The sequence below is a fragment of the Adiantum capillus-veneris genome, chromosome 14 (assembly GCF_014529385.1).
Source record: "Adiantum capillus-veneris isolate H3 chromosome 14, ASM1452938v2, whole genome shotgun sequence".
In the NCBI taxonomy this organism is placed as follows: domain Eukaryota; kingdom Viridiplantae; phylum Streptophyta; class Polypodiopsida; order Polypodiales; family Pteridaceae; genus Adiantum; species Adiantum capillus-veneris.
In genome coordinates this window covers 133,772,023-133,792,223 of record NC_140944.1, presented here as the reverse complement: position 1 = coordinate 133,792,223, position 20,201 = coordinate 133,772,023, and the positions used below count along the sequence as shown (strand labels likewise).

The 20,201-nt window shown below is 42.0% G+C and overlaps 1 protein-coding gene and 1 long non-coding RNA gene across 2 annotated transcripts; both read right to left on the bottom strand.

Moving 5' to 3' along the window:
* Positions 1-15,527: 15,527 nt before the first annotated feature.
* LOC147443171 (uncharacterized) lies at positions 15,528-16,371 on the bottom strand. Its single transcript, XR_015190313.1, has 4 exons — positions 16,256-16,371; positions 16,125-16,181; positions 15,869-15,931; positions 15,528-15,763 (listed from the first exon to the last, which is right to left on the bottom strand). It is a non-coding gene; the product is annotated as an uncharacterized LOC147443171 (long non-coding RNA).
* A 527-nt stretch (positions 16,372-16,898) lies between these two features.
* Positions 16,899-19,172, bottom strand: LOC147443170 (uncharacterized). The gene is given in 2 exon segments (XM_086529800.1): positions 16,899-18,682; positions 18,685-19,172. Coding segments are annotated over 2 exon segments (1,068 nt in total). The 5' UTR covers positions 18,959-19,172; the 3' UTR covers positions 16,899-17,888.
* Between the last annotated feature and the right edge of the window lie 1,029 nt (positions 19,173-20,201).

Below are 20,201 nucleotides of genomic sequence, written 5' to 3'. Positions count from 1 at the left end.
ACGATCAAAAAAGATATTTTCTTATAAATCAACAACAAAAAATACTAAGGATATTTTTAAAAAACAGCCAATATTCTAGTAGTTTGGAGCACCACCTTACAAAAAGTGATAGTTGTTGAGCTCCACCTTACAAAAAGTAATAGTTTTAGAGCTATGTTGACATTCTCGATACATATCTCAATAGTATTTGAAGTATAACAATGTTGGATTCTCATTATATGATGATATGCATTTGCAATTGTTGTTCCAAAAGAGCTATGCACTTACAAAAGCTCAAATTCATCTTGACCCATCTCCATTTTTTGACCCTCTCTAAGCTTCAGTTTTTTGGTCCAAAGAGCCCAAGACACCCAATGCTTCTAACTCTTCAGTTGATTTTTCAAAATCAAATGATCCATTAGGAGTTGTCCGTTGCACATCCCTTAGAAAGTCATCAAGTCTTCTAAACATCAAATCTACCACTATAACAGGAGTTGTCTATAACCGCTAGCATTGTCGCGGAAAAACAAAGGAAACAGGAGAGAGAAAAATTTACGGGGGCGGCAATAATCGCGGCTATGGATGCGGTAGTGGTTTCTCAGCAATAAGCGCGGTAATAGTCACAGTAATATACCCGCTGCTATTACCGCGCCAGTTGCCGCGTTTATTACCACACTTATTGCCGCTACACACTAATTCAAAAATAAAGGTGCTCATTTGGGCCACCCAATTTTGGGTGGCCCAAATGAGCACCTTTATTTTTGACCTGCATAAAACAATGAAACATCAATTGTTTTTTGGAAGAGTATAAAAAATACCAAAGAATTGAAATTGAATTTACTTTATCTTAACAATTTAAAATGCAGAAGATCAACTATTTAAAAAAGTTACAATAAAAGTAAATAGTTGTATATACATTGTGCCACATTGGGACTTTACGAAAGTTTGGACAAAATATTTTTCTATCTAATCCTCCTAGTCTATCTCATCGTCATCCAGAGGCACGTATATTGGATCACTTTGACTGTACATAAACCCAAACCAAATTATCAACAGCTCAAAATAATTGATACAAAATTACTTGTTTAAACTTACCGCTTGTAGTAGTCCAGCCGCCGTGTCTAATTGCTTGCGAGAGATGTGGTTGTTTTCGAACAACCATCGCCAAATATCAAATTCTGTATGTCGCTCCCGATACTTGACCATCTCTCTGGTTGGTCGAGAGAGAGTGATATTTTCCTAAGTTAGCAATAATAATACCAAATCATCAACTACAATCTTTATAATCACCAATAGACGTTATAATTCAATTAATCTTACCTTTTTATGCTTCCAAGATCCCTTGCCTCTTGAGCAATAGTGCCTGGGAGTTTGTCTTGCGCGAGCCTCGCGTTGTTGTCAGTATGATGAGCCCTTCGCATCTTGATCGCTCTTCTCTTGAATTGCCCACTCCGCGTCTGCCATGTTGCCACCACGGTAACTCCTGTCTGGCTCTCTGACCTGGTTGGCTGCTGCGCGTCGCACATTGGACTGCTTGTTTTTTAGAAATGTCTTTATGTAGCCCTCCAACCATTGTTGTAAAAAACGTTGATCGGGGGTGTTTGGAAATCTAGCTAACAACGCATCCTCAATGTACCGTGTATGATCGGACAGTTGGTTTCTAAACTTTATAAAACAATTCTTCTATGTTGAATGTATAAGAATTTGTAGATGGCATCGAAATGCCCTGCCCTGTGCTGTGCCAAAGTCCACCTCCCCGCCATATTTAACCCTGTAGTAGCACCCATGCGTGTGTGGCACGGGTGCGTCAGCATCCTCATCCTCTGAGTCAAGGGCGGCACACTCTGAAAGTGGGGACTCCGTTCCCCTGCCACTACCAAAACATGAGAAAAAACACAAGATCCATCGTCGCTTCGTCTCTCATGGCGCTTGCTGCCCTGAGACAAGCGTCAACGTGCGCTGCTAGAGGAAGTCCGTCGATGATGTTCTGGTGAAGCAGGAGTGAATGGAGTGGTTTAGGACCCTGTGATGCCATGGAAGTGGGACCCTGTGATGCAAGGGGAGTAGGACCCTGCAATGGAATAGGAGTAGGACGATAGGAAGGGAGAGTAGAGGGAGGTGCCATCGGTGCGAGGCTCTGTAGGTAAGGAGTCCCTCCCTGACTCCCCCATGGTGTAGTCTATGGAGAAATACCGTAGGTCGCAAGCTGTTGCAGAGTGTAGCGGCCAAAGAAATCCTCCGTCAAACGGAGTTACTGCACTCGTAAAGAGATAGCCCACTGTAGGTCTAGATCTACGACCGGTGGAGGAACCTGAGAAGGGTAGGTGTAGGATGGCCATGCCTGAAAATAACAAAAATAACTCATGACACTCATGGTTTAGGGTTAACTACGTAGAAACATTCTTTATTTCTTTGCTTGTTCTCACCGACTCAAGACTCGGGTCCACTGGAGGCGATGTCCGCCTCGGGTGGAAGCCCACCTGGGTGTGAACCAACCAAAAGAAGAGCCAGCTGGCTGCTCCTCACCAGTTGGTGCTTTCCACCCTACTCACTCATCTATAAATACGTACACAAGTATATTAGCACACAAACGCGTAGATACATATACATACTAGTAGAACTAAGTAGAGGCTAGTAGTGCCAAAGGTCAAGTGCACCTCTTTAGATATCATCGCAGTCGCAACCATGGTAAACCCAAACGTACATTGCAATAATCCATGCATGAGTGGATCAATGATCGCAATGCCACAATTAAAAAAGGACTATACCCAAGAGGAAGCGTCTAACCTTCGGGGTGCTATGCTCCCGTACTTAGTGGCTACATACATGCGTAAACAAATATATGTGTACACACATATATATGTTATGGTTATAAATGTAGCTATCGTTTTGTGTTGGCTGCACCTAGATTCAACGTCTAAGTGATCAATTGATCGTAGCATTACAATTCTAATGTAATGCGATAAGTTAACTCTATTTCTCTCACTAAGTCTCCCTCGCTCTCCCCCTCTCGTTTGTGCAGTTGAACTACGAAGCGGAAGCTCCATCCCAGAGTCATGCCTGCGCGTCCATGTAAAGCAAGCACTCTCTCTATCTACTCTCTCTCTTTCCCTATCTATCTCTCTCTCTCTCTCTCTCTCTCTCTCTCTCTTTCCCTCTTTCCCTATCTCTCTCTATTCCTCTCTTTCCCACATATATTACCTCTCTCTCTCTCTCTCTCTCTCTCTCTCTCTCTCTCTCCCTATCGATCTCTATTCCTCTCTTTTCCTCTCTCTATTGACTCTCTCTCTCTCTCTATCTACTCTCTCTCTTTCCTTATCTATCTCTCCCTCTCTTTCTCTCTATCCCTCCCTCTTTCCTATCTCTCTTTCTCTCTCTCTATCCCTCTTTCTCTCTATCTCTCCCTCTATCCATCTCTCTCTCTCTCTCTCTCTCTCTCTCTCTCTCTATCTCTCCCTCTTTCTCTCTCTCTTTCTATCTATCCCTATATCTCACACTCTTTCCCTCTTTATCTCTCCCTCTTTATCTCTCTCTTTCTATCTATCCCTATTTCTCTCTCTTTCTATCTATCTCTATATCTCTCTCTCACACTCTTTCTCCCTATCTCTCTATATCTCTCCCTCCCTCTCACACTCTTTCTCTCTATCTCTCCCTCTTTCTTGTCTCTCTTTCTCTCTATCTATCATATCTCTCTCTCTTTCTCTCTATCTCTCCTATCTCTCTCTCTCTTTCCCTCTTTCTCTCTATCTCTCCCTCTCTATCTCTCTTTTCAATCTATCCCTCATCCTCTCTCTCTCTCTCTCTCTCTCTCTCTCTCTCTCTCTCTCTCTCTCTCTCTCTCTCTCTCTCTCTCTCTCTCTCTCTCTCTCTCTCTCTCTCTCTCTCTCTCTCTCTCTCCCTCTTTCACAACATAGCCCTTTGCATCGACTTCCTAGAATTGCATATGAAGCAATTCAAAAGGTCTAAAAGACATGCAAGAGCAAAATACTAAGTTCGGGATGGATGCTTGACATCAAGAAATGGTTTGGAAGATGGGATGCATGTCACTTGGTCAAGGATGCGTCGATCGAATCCCAAGTTGATGAGGCCTTCTTACAACGCCAATGTATCACGGCTTGGGAGAAATCTGGAGGTTCTTGCTTCATCCATTATACCACACACGTTGTCCCAAACTACAAATCTCTCTTATTCTCCGAACGAGGTAACCGAACCCATCCCTACATCCTTGAGCCCATCTCGTTGAGTGCGATCCGCACCATTGCCTCCATTCGTCTTAGCTCCCATTCTCTACGCTGTAAGACATGACGTTGGGGCATTGGCGAGGAGTCTCGTCGACTTTGCACCTTATGCCCTCGTCAAGTGCGAGAGAGTGAGTACCACACACTACTTGAATGCTCAGCTTTTGACCACATTAGGTCCTCTTTTCCCCATACATTCAGCCATGAGCTCTCCCTACATACCTACCTCTCCCAACCACGATGTGAACTCTCTATTGTAACGCTTATTTCAACCATTTTTGAGCATCGAGAGTCACTTATGACCTCCAGTCACACCATGTGACATGTTTATTTGGTCCCATAGGTCGTATTTGACCTCCGAGGATGATAATAGAACTATCTATCTATCTTTCTCCCTCTTTCTCTCTCTCTTCATCTCTCTGTCTCTTTCTCTCTATCCATCTCTCTCTCTCTCTCTCTCAAGTCCCTCATTCTCTCTATTTCTATCCCTATCTCTCTCTCTCTCTCTCTCTCTCTCTCTCTCTCTCTCTCTCTCTCTCTCTCCCCCTATCCCTCATCCTCTCTATTTCTATCCATTCCTATCTCTCTCTCACACACTCTATCTCCCTATCTCTCTCTCTCTCTCTCTCTCTCTCTCTCTCTCTCTCACACACACACACACACACACACACACACACACACACACACACTCTGTCTCCTTCTCTCTCTCTCTCTCTCTCTCTCTCTCTCTCTCATCCTCTCTATTTTTATCTATCTCTCTCTCTCTCTCTCTCTCTCTCTCTCTCTCTCTCTCTATCTATCTATCTCTCATTCTCTCTATTTCTATCCCTATCCCTCTCTTTCCCTCTCTATTTCTATCCCTCTCTCTCTCTCTCTCTCTCTCTCTCTCTCACACACACACACACACACACACACACACACACACACACACACACATCCTCTCTATTTTTATCTATCCCTATCTCTCTCTCTCTCTCTCTCTCTCTCTCTCTCTCTCTCTCTCTCTCTCTATCTCTCATTCTCTCTATTTCTATCCCTATCCCTCTCTTTCCCTCTTTCTCTCATTCTCTCTTTATCTATCTCTGTTTCTCTCCATTTATCTCCCTCTCATTAATTCTCTCCCTCTTTATCTATTTCTCTCTTTATCTCTGTCTCGCTCCATTTATCTCCCTCTCATTAATTATCTCTCTCTTTCTCTCTTTATCTCTCTTTCCATTTATCTCCCTCTCATTAATTATCTCTCTCTTTATCTACCTCTATCCCTCTTTCTCTCTCACTCTCTTTCTCTATCTCTTTCTCTTTCTCTTAATTTCTCTCTCTCTATCTATTTCCCTTCTCCTCTCTCTCTATTTATCTCCCTCTCTTTAAATTTATCTCTCTCTCTCTCTCTCTCTCTCTCTCTCTCTCTCTCTCTCTCTCTCTCTCTCTCTCTCTCTCTCTCTCTCTCTATCTAACATTCTATCAAACAAGCCGAACAAAGCAATCATTTTCAAACAAGCCTAGCAAAGCAAGCATTTTCAAAGAAGCGTAGCAAAGCAACCATTTCAAACAAGCCGTGCAAAGTAACCATTTCCAAATGAATGAGGTATGTTATGGATTCTCTATTTTCTCTATTTTTTTGTATTTATATGTGTGTGTGTGTGTAATAGAAAACAAAAGGGAAAGAGGGGAGATGTGCTTTGTTTTGTGTTTACCTCTTTCTTTGTAGGGTGGTTCAGCTTCGGCTAGGTTGAGCTTCCAAAGACGATGACGGAAAACCCCCTTCGATGAAACTTGGGAAGCTTGGAGAAGGAGAGAGAGGGAAGGGGGGGGGGGGGGGGGGGGGGGGGGGGGGCTTAGAGAAGGAGAGAGAGGGAGAGGGAGGGAGGGGGGGTGGGGGAGGGGAGGGGAGGGGGGGGGAAAGCTTGGGAGAGATGGCATAGAGCAAGAACGCAGAGTATGCAAAAAAAATGTGGCATACTCTGCCTTCTTGCCTATTTTAGGTGCCAGTTATCACTGCGGATATTACCACGACTATAACCGCGCCCATTACCGCGTCAATTACTGCCTATATTACTGTGGCAGGTCATTTCAAACGGATACATGCAAATCTGAGGTTGAGGGGAAGGAGGGGGTACAAACCACGCCCTCTACTGTTAGCTATACATTATTTCTTTTTTCAGCCTTTTGAGTTTTTTGATGAAGATTTTTATTCTTAATGGATACTATATTTTGTAGTACTTTTAAATGTTTATTAATTGCATTTTCTAAGTTCTCTTTTACTTAAAAATAATTTTAGCACTCATTGTCATTTATTCCCTTTGACTTTAACTATATGTAATTTTTCTAATGGAATTAAGTGCTTTTCTAATTATTTATTTTTTAGGACACCTGACTAAATAAACAACATTTCGCGTGTGCAGGACATTGACTGGGATGATCGTGGTCCCCCTGGAGGCCCTGAGTGTGTGATCATTGGCTCAAGAAAAAACTCCCTTGTCCTTGCGTCAAGTGAAAAGTGTTGGAATTAGGGTTGCAGAGAAACACACACAGCTTGGAGAAGACGAAGGAAGCTCAAGGCACACAATCGAGAGTGTGTTACTTAGTGTGCAATGGAAAGATAGATAGCCCTAGAGTGATGGGCGTATATACAATGCACGGGGGGAAAAACCTCCTAAAGAGGGGAAAAATGCCCCGGCGGTCCTAGTGTGTTCACACACATCACTAACACATGTATATGGTAACAAATCCCCCCTGGAGTGATGCGGTGAACGAGAGCTGGCACATGAGTAAAGGGAAGTGCCATGCCCTGAGGACATGATCAATCCACAAAGGGGAGTAAGCCCAAAGCTTTGCGGAAAGCTTCAAGCTTCTCACGAGACAATGCCTTTGTGAAAAGATCTGCAAGGTTGTCCTGTGTTGGCACATAAGCCAAGCTGATCCCTCCTGCTGAGAGCCTCTCCCTGACATAGTGGTAATGCACCTCAATGTGCTTTGTACGAGCATGAAAAACTGGGTTCCTCGCAACTGCCAATGCGCTCTGAGTGTCAGTGTAGATAGTGTGGCAGTGTCCTGTCCAACACCCAAATCAGCCATAAGGCTTCTGAGCCATACACACTCAACCGTAGCTGTGAAGACTACCCTGTACTCAACCTCACAAATGGAAGTGGCCCCTTGGGATAAAACAATCCAAGATGTAAAGTGCCACTAAGGTAGCGGAAAATCCTCTTGACAGCCTGCCAATGTTTAGACCCTGGGCCATGCATAAATCTGTTGACCTGTGAGACTGCAAACTGAATATCCGGCCTCGTGTTGCATACATAAATGAGGCAGCCAACAGCAGTTTGGTAAAGAGTGACATCAGCAGGATCGCCATCATCATGTAGACTCAACTTCAAACCTGTTTCCATGGGAGTGGCAATAGGTTTGCAATCCTCAAGTCCAAACTTACATAGTAATGTCTCTATGTAACTTTTCTGACACAAGGCAATACCACCATCACATTGCTTAAACTGTATACCCAACTAATGATGCAACAGCCCCAAATCTTTCATCTTGAAAGTAGCATTCAAATCAGCCTTAAATTCAGCAATATGTCTCTCATTTGGTCCAGTGATCAGCAAATCATCGACATAAAGAACCATAATGAGAAATACATCATCCTCACGGTTTACATACAATGTGCTTTCTGTTGGACTGTTACGAAAGCCTCGTTTAACCAAATGAGTGTCAGCTTTCTCATACCAAGCACGAGGAGATTGCTTCAACCCATACAAAGCCTTCTTACATCTGCACACTTTGTCCTCTTGTCCTTTTATGACAAAACCGCGAGGCTGCGTTACATAAACTTTCTCAAATATGTCACCATTCAAGAAAGCAGTAACAATGTCTGATTGATGTACATCCCAACCAAAATGAGCTGCCAATGCACATAGAAAACGCACAGTAGTCATACGACAAGTGGGAGCAAAAGTCTCTTCATAATCTATGCCTTTTTGCTGTGCATAACCCTTTGCAACAAGTCGAGCCTTATGGCGATCGATCTCACCATCCGGCATGCGTTTCAACTTGTAAACCCACTTCGTACCAATGGCCTTTTTGCTAGGAGGAAAATCACATAAAGTCCATGTGTCATTTTCTATAAGTGCATCATATTCTGATTGCATGGCAGCCATCCAATTTTCTGAATTCTGTGCTTCATCAAAAGACAGAGGCTCCTCAACATCATGTAAACTAGACACAGCCAAAGCATAACAATCTGATGCATAAGATGCATGGTGAGAGCCTGAACGAGTACGACTAGACAAAGGTGCATCCAATTTACTGTCACGCAAAGTGTGCACCAACCATTTTGGCATACCTCTAGCCCGCTCATTTTCAGCCCTTTCCTCATCAAGTACATCATGTACATCTGCATCAGTAATAGGCTGACCTAAAACATTTTCAGAAACCCCCATAGGCTGTACATTTGCCTCATTGGAACTTACATTCGTATTTCCACCACTGAAAAGAGGCAACAAAGTGTCATAAATGTCCTGTGAGCTTACATTACTGTCTCTAGTACATGACAGCAAGGGCTGAACAGAATCTTCTAGAAACACTACATCCCGAGAAACCAGAATACGTTTTGTTTGCGGATGATACAAACTATAACCTTTGCTTTCAGCACTATAACCAACAAAAATACATTTGACAACCTTATCATCCAATTTTCTGCGCTGCACTTGTGGCACCAAAGCATATGCCAAACAACCAAAAACACGCATGTGCTCAATAGAAGGCTTTCTATCATGCCATGCTTCATATGGAGTAATAGACTGCAAAGCTTTCGTAGGACACCTGTTAAGTACATAAGTGGCACACCTAATGGCCTCAAGCCAAAAAGAATGCGGCAAAGCTTGACTTTTGACCATACATCGTGCCATTTCCGTCAGTGGCCTGTTTTTCCTCTTAGCAACACCATTTTTGCCGAGGTGTATAAGGCACTGTACATTGGTGTTTTATCCCACGACTAGCCAGAAATGCATTAAATTCATGAGACATATACTCCCCCCCTCGATCGGAACGGAGGGTGCCCATGGTACATTTCGAGACATTTTCAGCCATAGCCAGAAATTGTTTGAAGCACATAAAAACTTCTGACTTCGCTTTAAGCGGAAATACCCATGCATGCCTGAAGTAATCATCAATGAAAGTCACGAAGTACAGGTAATTGCCCAAGGACGGAGTTTGCATGGGCCCACAAACATCACTATGCACAAGCTGCAACCTGCATGTGGCCCGAACTAAACCATCCTTTGGAAACTTAGAACGCAGCATCTTACCCAAAATATAGCCTTCACAAACATGTTTGATAGGTGCTTCAAGAGGCGGCAAAGAAGCAACCATATTAGATTTTTGCAAACGTAGCAAACTGGCGAAATTCAGATGACCAAAACGTGCATGCCAAAGTTTTGCATCTGAAATAGCCCTTGAATCTGCAACAGCATTTGCAAAGTTTTTTCCACACTTGTCATACAAAGTGAGCTTATACAGCCCACGGAACAAAAGGCCAGATGCAACAATTTCATCATCAAAACTGAGATCATGAACTGTATATCTGTCATCCACAAATTTGACTACAAGTCCAAGTCTAGCAAGTGCGGATACAGACAAGAGATTCTTCTTGATCCCAGGTACATAAAGTGCATCAACAAGTGTGAAGGAACTGCCATTAGCAGCAGTGAGCACAATCTTTCCAACTCCCTGAACTGGATAAGAGGCATTGTTGGCACAAGTGACTGAATTCCCATGAGGGACAGACTCAAGAGAGGTAAACAATTCACGATGTGAGGTAATGTGCTTTGTAGCACCATTGTCGAAATACCACACATGTGAATCTGCAGCAACTGATAAGCATGCATCATGGACAGCAGGATTGTAAGTGCACTCTGCGCTAAAAGCCCATTCTGCATCAACATCAACAACACAGTCTCCTTTCACAGAAGACTCAACAATGGCTGCATTTGTAGTGGAACCAGCATTTGCAGTGGAGCCACCCTCTTTCTTCTTAGCCTCTTTCGTCTTCAACTTAGGATACGACTTGATCAAGTGATCATTAGCTTTACAATAATGGAAACGCATCTTCTTTTTGCCCTTATCACCAGAATTGCCAGACGAAGTACTGCCAGCAGAAGCATTAGGAACAGAATTTTTGCCACTCGCAGCAGAACCGTAAGAAGTGGCTGCATTACTGTTACCACCCTTTCTTTGAGAAGCAATAAAAGCCTGTTCAACTGCACGCTGCCTAGTCCTATTTTTTCTAGAAAGTGACTCTTGCAACAGCAATGTGCATAATGCATCAAACTTGACAACTTCAGGATTTCCTTGGGTCATTAGTCTCCAAGTACTAGCAAAAGTCTGGTAGGAATCTGGTAAGGCATCAAGAACAGTCTGCACAAGGTTATTGTCTGAAATGACTTCACCTACAGAAGTAAGCTGCTCATTGATATCCTTGACACTAGCAAGGAAAGTGTCCATATCATCTTCCTCATGCATAATCTTCGACTCCAGCTCTTTACGCAGCAAAGCAATTTTAGCCTCATTGCGGCTTGCATAAAGACCTACTAAAATATCCCAAGCCTATTTTGCAGATTTTGCTGAACGGATGTGAGGAACAATGGTGCGCTTCACAGACAACGCAATCAATGCATGAGCCTGCGCATCCTTAACATCCCAACAAGCTTGTTCTGCCGTAGGCAAAACAACTCTAACAGGTGCAATCCTTGCAGCAAGACCTGCAACATCCTCAGAATCGCCTACATCCTCAAAACCAGGACGTACATCAATGCCCTGCACAATGTTCCAGACACCCTTTGACACAAGAACATGTTGCATCATATAAGCCCAAATAGGGTAGTTGTCCCCATCCAACCTGTCCTCAGCAGCAAACATCTTGAACACATCTGTGTTGTTGTTGTCAGTCATGGTAAATGCTGCACCTGATGTGAAAACTGCCCGAAAATAGGAGAAACGGAGCGGGAACAACCTGTGCTATATAGCACAAACCGTAGAAGACTATAAGGCACCTGTTATGCAGAAAAAGGCACTGACAGAAATTCTACACAAAATGATGAAATAGCCTGTGCAGTACTGCCTGTAGTGGAAACGGAGGCCGAAATGAGCCCAAATCAAAATTCTGAGCAGACCCAGCTCTTTGAGCTAACCCAAAATTCTTATCGACCTGCGAACGCTCGCCAAAGCTCACTGAAATCGAAGAAAGTGAGCAGGTGTGTGCTGGAGCAGCTGGAGACTAAGCCCGGGAGGACGTGACCTGCTCTGATACCAATTGTTGGAATTAGGGTTGCAGAGAAACACACACATCTTGGAAAAGATGAAGGAAGCTCAAGGCACACAATAGAGAGTGTGTTACTTAGTGTGCAATGGAAAGATAGATAGCCGTAGAGTGATGGGCGTATATACAATGCACGGGGGAAAAAACCTCCTAAAGAGGGAAAATATGCCCCGACGGTCCTAGTGTGTTCACACACATCACTACCACATGTATATGGTAAAAAAAGGGAAATCCCTTGCTTGAGGCGCATTGCTTTGGAGCACGTGGAGAACGAAGGGCTTTGGCATCCTCGAAAAAGCGCTCGGAGAGATGGTAGTGCGACTCACCCGTCGCTTGAGGAGGTGCCTCATTGGTCTGTGTTCGGTGGTGGTGCACCACGCGCAAGGCCGAATGACAGAGGCAAGAGCGACTGAGAAATTTGGGTGCACCGCATAGTGATTCTCCCGCTGCCTCTACGTCGGCAGCTCCTATGGCGTCTTCGTTGCACTTTGAGGCAGAGGATGAGCACATGTTCGACATGTGTGATGAGTTACTAACTCATGAGCTCAACGTGTGCGAGGAGGATTGTCAGTTCTACAGTAAACGGGTTGCCGAAATTGAGGATGGATTGATGGCGAGTGCCCGAAGACCTCTTTACGACGGTGCACGGTACTCGGTGCTCCGAGCATCCTTGGGAGTCCTCAACTTGCAAGAAAAATTCGGTTGGAGTAATGCAAGTGTCGATGCACTACTTTTGTAAGTATGGAATGTGGCTTTTATATACTCTCCACTCACTTTAGGGTGCTTCCATCTAGGAATTATACTAATACGCATGTCTGTTGTAGTTTGATGTTGCCAGAAGATCACCACATGCCTCCAGATCATCGACGAGATAGATCGTATGTAACTGCACTTGGAATGGAGTGTGAGTGCATCCATATGTGCATCAACGATTGCATGCTATACCACAATGAGCACGCACATGCTACCTCTTGTCCCATGTACGGGGAGGCACGATCCCAGACAGGAGTGAGTGAGGCACACCTACCCCACAAGGTATTGAGACATTTTCCATTAATTCCTTGCATCCAACACATGTTTAAAAGCAGGTCTATTGTGGAGCTTCTCGCGTGGCATGCGAACCATCGCTCAAATGACGGAATGCTGCATGTCCCTGCCAATTCACCTGCATGGAGGCACATCAAAACTCAATGGCCAAAGTTTGGGTTGGAGCCTCGACACTTGAGGCTTGGGTTAGAAAGTGATGGTGTCAACCCCTTTGGCACTAAGTCTACTTCATGGAGCACTTGGCATGTGGTGATCGTCAACTACAATATTCCACCATGGGAGACAACCAAGAAGAGCAATATACTTCTTTCCTTGCTTGTGCCAGGGAAGTACAAAGTGTCAAATATTGACATTTACCTCGAGCCCCTCATCGAGGAGTTGGAAGAGTTATGGAGAGGCCTTCCTATTGTCGATGTCTCACTTGCAAAGGGGGGGAGAGAGACCATAGTGAGGGGAATCCTTATGTGGACTATGCATGACTATCCTGGACTTGGAGAGATTTTTGGTAACCCCCTTTCCTCTATCTCTCTTTCCCTCTTTCCATCTCTCCCTTTACTTCACTTTAGTTCACTCATCTCTCTTACCATATGATATGTATGCAGGGTTGTCCACATCGGGGTACAATGTATGTCCTACTTGCGGGCCACCGTTGGTGACGGAGAGGCCCAATTTCTTGCACAAGGTAATCTATCCAAACAACCATCGTTTCTTACCGCAAGGGCATAACAAGCACAAGGCTCCAACAAATTGGAAGACTCCTCTAAAGCTCACGATGGTAGATTGGGCAACCATGTGGGAAGAACACCACAACAGCAATCCGGCTCCATGTCCTCCACCAAAAGGTATGTCAAGGTATTCCATATTTTTAATGCTTCCATATTGGAAGGACTTAAAAATACAACACCTCTTGGATCACATGCACATATTCAAGAATGTAGCCCAAACACTATGGGACCACATTATTGGCAAGAAGAACTCTTTGGGTGCGAGGGAGGATTTAAGGCTTTTAAAATGTCTCCCCACCTCTGCTACTCCATAGCATGCGCCAAATGGAAAGATTGTGCTTCCTAAAGCACCATGGATGCTAGCCAAAGAAGAATTAGACAAGGTGAAGGGTACCATTTCCTCTATTCGCACACCAACAAGATACCTGACATCTCTAAAGGGAGCTTTCACAAAAGAGAAGAAGGGTGGAAGCATTCAATTGTATGGGTTGAAGTCCTATGATTGGCATAAGATGCTTTAGGTAATCTTCATGCTCCCTATTCTATCTATAGTTTGTGTGTATGACTATCACTCACTTTCTCTTTCCCTGATTTATATTGTAGTTCATTCTGCCGGTGAGTATGTGTATATGTTGGGATAAGAAAGTCGGGGATGCTATTTTCAAACTAGGAGAGCTAGTAAGGTACACCACAAGACTCCCCTCAACTACACGTTTTTTATGTACACAATAATTTCAACTAGCACTTAGTGTATCCTTGTGTGTTTTCTTGCAGATTTGTGAGCTCCAAGGAAATCAAAATAGATGCTATCCCTGCTGCTCAAACACTTGCAATAGAAACTGTGTGTGCCATTGAAGATGCATTTCCTCGATCGGTCCTTCTTAGTCAAATTCACCTCTTGGTTCACGTGGTGGAGGAGAGCACTATATGTGGAGTAGTGCACGCACGATGGATGTTCTTCTTAGAGAGGTTTTTAAAGACTCTCAAAGATTTTGTGCGGCTACAGTCTCAACCAGAGGCATGTATGGCCAAAGGGTGGATCGTTCAAGAGGCATTTGTTTACATATCAGAGTATTTGGCACAAGTTGATCCTTCAATGCCTCGCATATGGTCATAGGAGGAAGATGCAAGGATGATTTGCCCCTTGCCAAGTGGAAAGGGGAAACTACTTAACATGGATATGAATCTATCCCGAGTGGTCGATATCTTTTGCATTCTCAATGCAAAGATTATGACCAAGTGGGTGGACTTTTGAACAGTGTTAAAGGCAAGGCGTTTGCAAGAGAGGGAAGCATGGAAACAAGCACATGGAGGAAGAAGGTCACCCCCAGTGCCTAGACACCTTGCATGTTTCCCATATCTCATTAGTGCAGAGTGGATTCATGAGAGAATGACCGAGGCAAAAGCGCGCGGAGAAGACATCACCAACAAAGAATGGGAGTATGCATGAGGCTGCGTACCAAACGTAGAGTACTCATATACCTAAACCATATTGTAGTGCTATTTCTTGAAATTATCTTTAATATGTATTTGATAAATTAATATATTTTTCTATTTTGTAGTGCCTTTCCTTTAACTCTATGTGGTCAAAGGGTTGTTACTTTCGTGCACGCCACATTCACGAGCGTAGAACCACCATGGATTGTGCCATCATGGGCAACTTTGACACAGACAGTGATGAAGCCTGGTACGGCAAAACTATTGAAAGGATACTAAAGGTTAATTTTAGAACCTTTCATACCTTCATCTTCGAGTGCAAGTGGTTTGCAAATGTGTCTAGACGACATGAGAATGGCCTCTACATGTGGACTCTAGTGTGCATCACACAGGGAGGTATGACAATTTAGTTTTACCGTGCAATTGTGAGCAGGTGAGTGACATGTACTTTTTTTATTCTTATTTGCTTGTAGCATTAGTTATACCAATGTTACTCACTTTGAGCTTCTATTTTATAGATCATCTATATCCCAGTAATCCACCAACCAAAAATTTGGTTCGTATTCCCGTAACACCTCGAGGAGGAACCATTTTTCCAACTCTCTCTCTCTCTCTCTCTCTCTCTCTCTCTCTTCTTTTTTAAATTTGAAAATTATATACAATATTATTTGATTTTTATTGAGAGAAGGGAAACACCAAAATTTGAAGGGGAGGGAGGGGTTAAGCCAGAATTTGAAAGTTTAGGCGCTAAATTTGGCTGTCGGATATAACAATGGTAATATACGTGGTAATAACAGCAATAATATACGTGATAATAATATCGAAAAAAATCGTGGTAATATTTTTAAACACAAAAAAAAACCGTCCCTCCTCTCTCTTGTTTCTCTACTTGAATTTGCACCTTCTCTCTACAAAACGTGATAAAACAGCGCAGTAAACACTTGGAGATTTTCATAGTGTACGTTGTTTTCCCTCATCAGCTTCATAGCAATCGACTCTTTTGTTGATTTTGGTAAGTTGTGAGCCTAAATCGTCACAAAAACCAAGTGTGAGTTTTCTAGAACAGATACATCGAGTGAAGTGTCAAGAACATGGCATGTAAGGGAAATTGAAATGAAACACAAGTATACATTAGCAAGTACTCCCGCATGTTTATCCAAAGAAGTAACCTTTTAACTTTTGGATTTTTGAACCTGAAATAAAGATACAATAGACATCAACATTCTATTCATTTTGAGTGGAAGCATTCTCTTTGAATCTAGCTGGACTTTGATGCTTCCCTTAGAGTTTTTGCTTGCTCTATTTATACCTTGCAAAAACATTCTACTTGCGTCTACATATCTTGGGTAATAGGCATCATAACATTTAGCTTAAGACATCCCAAACCTGTAATGGTACCACACTTTCACTTTGCACTTTCCCATTAGAGATATCCTTAAGAGCCTACAAAATAGGTCAATGTGTGAGGCTCTTCATTACAACTATTCTTTAAACAAATTTGAGCAATAAAAGTATACCTTCTTCTTTGTAGGTACCGCCGTCTTTGTATGGTTTTTCCCCTGTCAATACATATTGAAGTATTGAGTAGACAAAGGAAATTTCTATCTCTAAGTTAATTGAGTTGTCTTTTCCTTACCACCAATTTTCTCATGCACACAACTTTTTTCTTCTTTGCTTGTGCTCTTCTTATAGTGGTTTCATTACGGTCCTACAGAGCATAGTAGGGTTAAGCTATATACTAAGATTAGAACCCCTTGGAGTTAAGAAAATATACCTTTTTCATTATCTCATCATCACTTTCCTCTTCGCTTTGTGATTGATGGTTTGCGATTGATGGTTTGCGACCTATAACTCACCATTAATTATTACTTATGCACACCTAGTACACTTATCACATAGAAAAAAGAAGATTGTATAGTATGAGTCTTACAAAGCCTTTGATCATTGCAGTAGATGGGTCTTCAAAGGAGCCATCCAAGTTAAATATTTTCCACGTGCACTGTAAGGATGATAAAAATTGAAACAAAAATAATCCATTTTGTGTCCTATGTATCAAAAGATAATCTACCTTGTTATTTTCTTCCGTGGTACAATCCAAGTTATTGAAAGTTTTTGCACTTAAATGCGAGCTACTTGCTACAAGCATCTATTAATCAAAAAAGCAAGTAAAAAGCATATATATATCACAAATTACCAATTAACATGTAGAAAAAGAGACGTGTTTTTAAGTACCTCCTAAGGTTGCTTGTTTGTTGGTTGTGGATCCCCAAAACCATCCTTTGAAGTCGATTTTTTCATGCAAAGATTGTTTTCTTCTCAATGGAAGGAATAGTATTTATGCATCAGTCAATGCAAACATATACTTGATTAAACATCTTCGAGTAGGCAATCTTTTATTTGTTAGAAGAAATGGTTTCTTGAACATGTGAGAGTGAGCCATTTCCAATAGTTATAACCTATGAGCAAAATATGAAGGGTTTGTAAGAACAAAAATACACAATCAACTCTTAACAAGAGTAAGCATACCTCTTCTAATTTTCTTGAATGCTCAAACTCACAGTCAATAGATAGACTTCTTGGTTGAGTGTATGTGATCGAAACAGCAGGAGTATGCTCATCCTTTTATAATTAGGATAAAACATTAACATGTGAGAAAACAATAACATTCATATTCAGAGGTATATAATGAATTTACTTCTAATTGAACTTCAGACAACTTTTTGGTGTCTTCCATGGTTGAATTCACACTGTTTGTTGCAAAGATAAGGGGCTTGTATCCTTCCAAGGCTATAATCATCTTGGAGTTAACAAACATATGCAAAGACAAATAGTTGATCTTTACAAGGCACAAGAGGAATAATACAATTTACCTATCATTCTTCATCAATTGATTGGGGCTCAATCTTGCTAAGAAACACAAGTGGAACCTCTATTATTTGATTCTAAATTTGAAAGATAACAAGTGAGTTGTGGAAAATCTTAAAAGTGAATGTAGTTTAGATGCTTTTCTATAGAGGTACTTACAATATGTACTATGGATCCTGAAAAAATACCTCTAGGAATATAAAGACTCTTTGCATCATTTCTCAATTATTTCAATCTCCACATTCCACCGTTCATAATCATTTCCACCATGTGACTTCAAAAAGACTATGCCTCTACCAACGTCCTTTGTGTGAAAATCAAGGACTGGAATGAAGTAAAATTGTTGTGGGGTGTACCTTTAGAAAACAATCCACATCCACATCTCACATTATCTGCAGTTATAGGATTGGATGATCCCATGATTTTGACCTTATCTTGACCACTTGCAGGCACATAGCAAGCCTCTTGCATATGATGTAGAGGGGCTGAGAGATTTTGTATGCCTTCAAATGAATCATCTACTCCAAGATCAACCATCTCGATGCCTACTTTGTCATGGTTGTTGTATTCATCAACACTCTCCAAGTGTGAGATATCTTCCATTGGGACTTGGTGAATTTTAGTAAGCCCTTCAAACAATGGCCCCGCTTTGAGTTTCATGTAATGACTATGTTGGTTTAGTTTTAGAAAGATTTGTCTCTCTGTCATATAATTAGAGTCCTTGGCTTCATTGCGGGTCTTAAAAGGAGATAGTGTCTTTCCCTTCCGATGAATGAACTTTGCCACCCACTCTCTCATTTTTTTGTCCTTCTTGAAATTTGCTTGCATAAACTTGTCGATGGGAAACAAACCTAGCCCTTGTTCGGTCCACATGCGAATCCGCTCCAAGTTCCTATTGTATGTGTGATGCTCCCATGCATGATTTATATGGAGGAAACCTTTTTCCTTTGCACTATTTGGAATTTGGACTACAAAATGAGATTTTGATTTAGCTTGGCCATTGACTTCATTGTTGGAAAAGGTTTTCCTATCTCTTCCAACATACATCAAGGACAAATGATCATGTTGCATGGGAGGGGCACTTCTTGCAAAACCTATCTTGGTGTGTATGACAAAGTCTCCGCCTCGGCCAACTTGCTTTGCACCCAACTATGCAAAGCAAGTCTATGTCCAGTGACCTCTATTCCTAAGTCTTTCCATGAAGCCACAAAGGTATATAAGAGACTTCTTCCATCAATATTATTCTTGCATATACTTTTTGTGTAGCGATCCATTCCCAAAAAATCTTTGACAAACGCTGCAAAAACTGTTTCATCATTCCATAAGAAGGTGCTCTTCAAAGGCTTGTTCTCCATGTTTATGTGATCGGTATTAACCCTATAAAAAAAATAAAATGAATTTTATTCACAAGCTATAAAAAGGTTCTAGCACATATAAAAAATTCTTCAAATATTGCCTACAAACTACTACATTAACCTCTTCTTCATGCTCATTTCCTGTTTGGATGATGGGCCACACGAACGTAATGAGAAGTTACTTCAAACTCATTAAGGACATGACCGGCCATAAGAGTGAAGCCTCATGGCTGGTGCTAACTTCTTGAGCACAAAATAAAGGAGTCAAATACACCCAAAAGTAAATCTAGAAGTTGAATGTGTATCTTATTATAGCTATAGTTACCATGGTTTTCATCTATTTGTATCAATAAAAATCACCTTGCATGGCAATGTTTTTAGATAACCATGGTAATTTTTTGAATGGACGTTCTTCCTATAATTTATGGATTTAATCATGCTTTGATCAATCTCTTGGTTACAAACCACGATTGATATTTAACTCTTACAAACAATACGTAAAATGGTATTACACAAGGTGGGGAGGGATTGAGGCACTCGTGCTGAATGGGGATTGTTATCCCATTTGGGTTATTGGTTCTAGTGGGTAAACAAGAAAGCACATGGCCTAAACATCAGAGCTTCAGTTAACAATGAAATCGAAGTACCTTACAAGTGGGAAAACGCACAAAGAGGGCCTTCTTTGCACCTGTAAGAACCACAATGATTTGATCCCTTGGAGAAGATAGGTGCGCGAGATAAATATTGGGGTTGGTATCACATGCATTCAACTTGCAAGGTGCACCAATGGAGAAGATTTCAATGAGGAAGAAGAGGGTGCATTCCCAAAGTCAAGGGAAAGAGGAAGGTGCAGAGAGGAGCTATGAGTTGGTGATGGCGTAGAGTTGAGAGAAGCTTGGCGTTGTGCAGCCGAGGTCAAGCTTGCAAGCATGAAGAACTACCTCCAAAAGCAAACAATAAAGTTTTCATGGTACCACGTGCGGACTGAATATAACTTGCCTTATAATTGTTTACAAAGGCTCTTCCACAATATAAACCTTCAAAAATTTTAAAGAAGCAGCAATTGCGCCGTTGTTGCTTACCTTATTGAGAATTTCACAAGAAGGGTGAAGGCAATATGATACATATGAGTGTGTTTTGCAAGCGTGAGATGCACTGCCATCGCGGAGTAGGTGAAGCTAGTGCCTCGATCTACGCACAGAGCTTTCCTCTCACCTCTTCTCGACGCGCTAATCATCCTCAA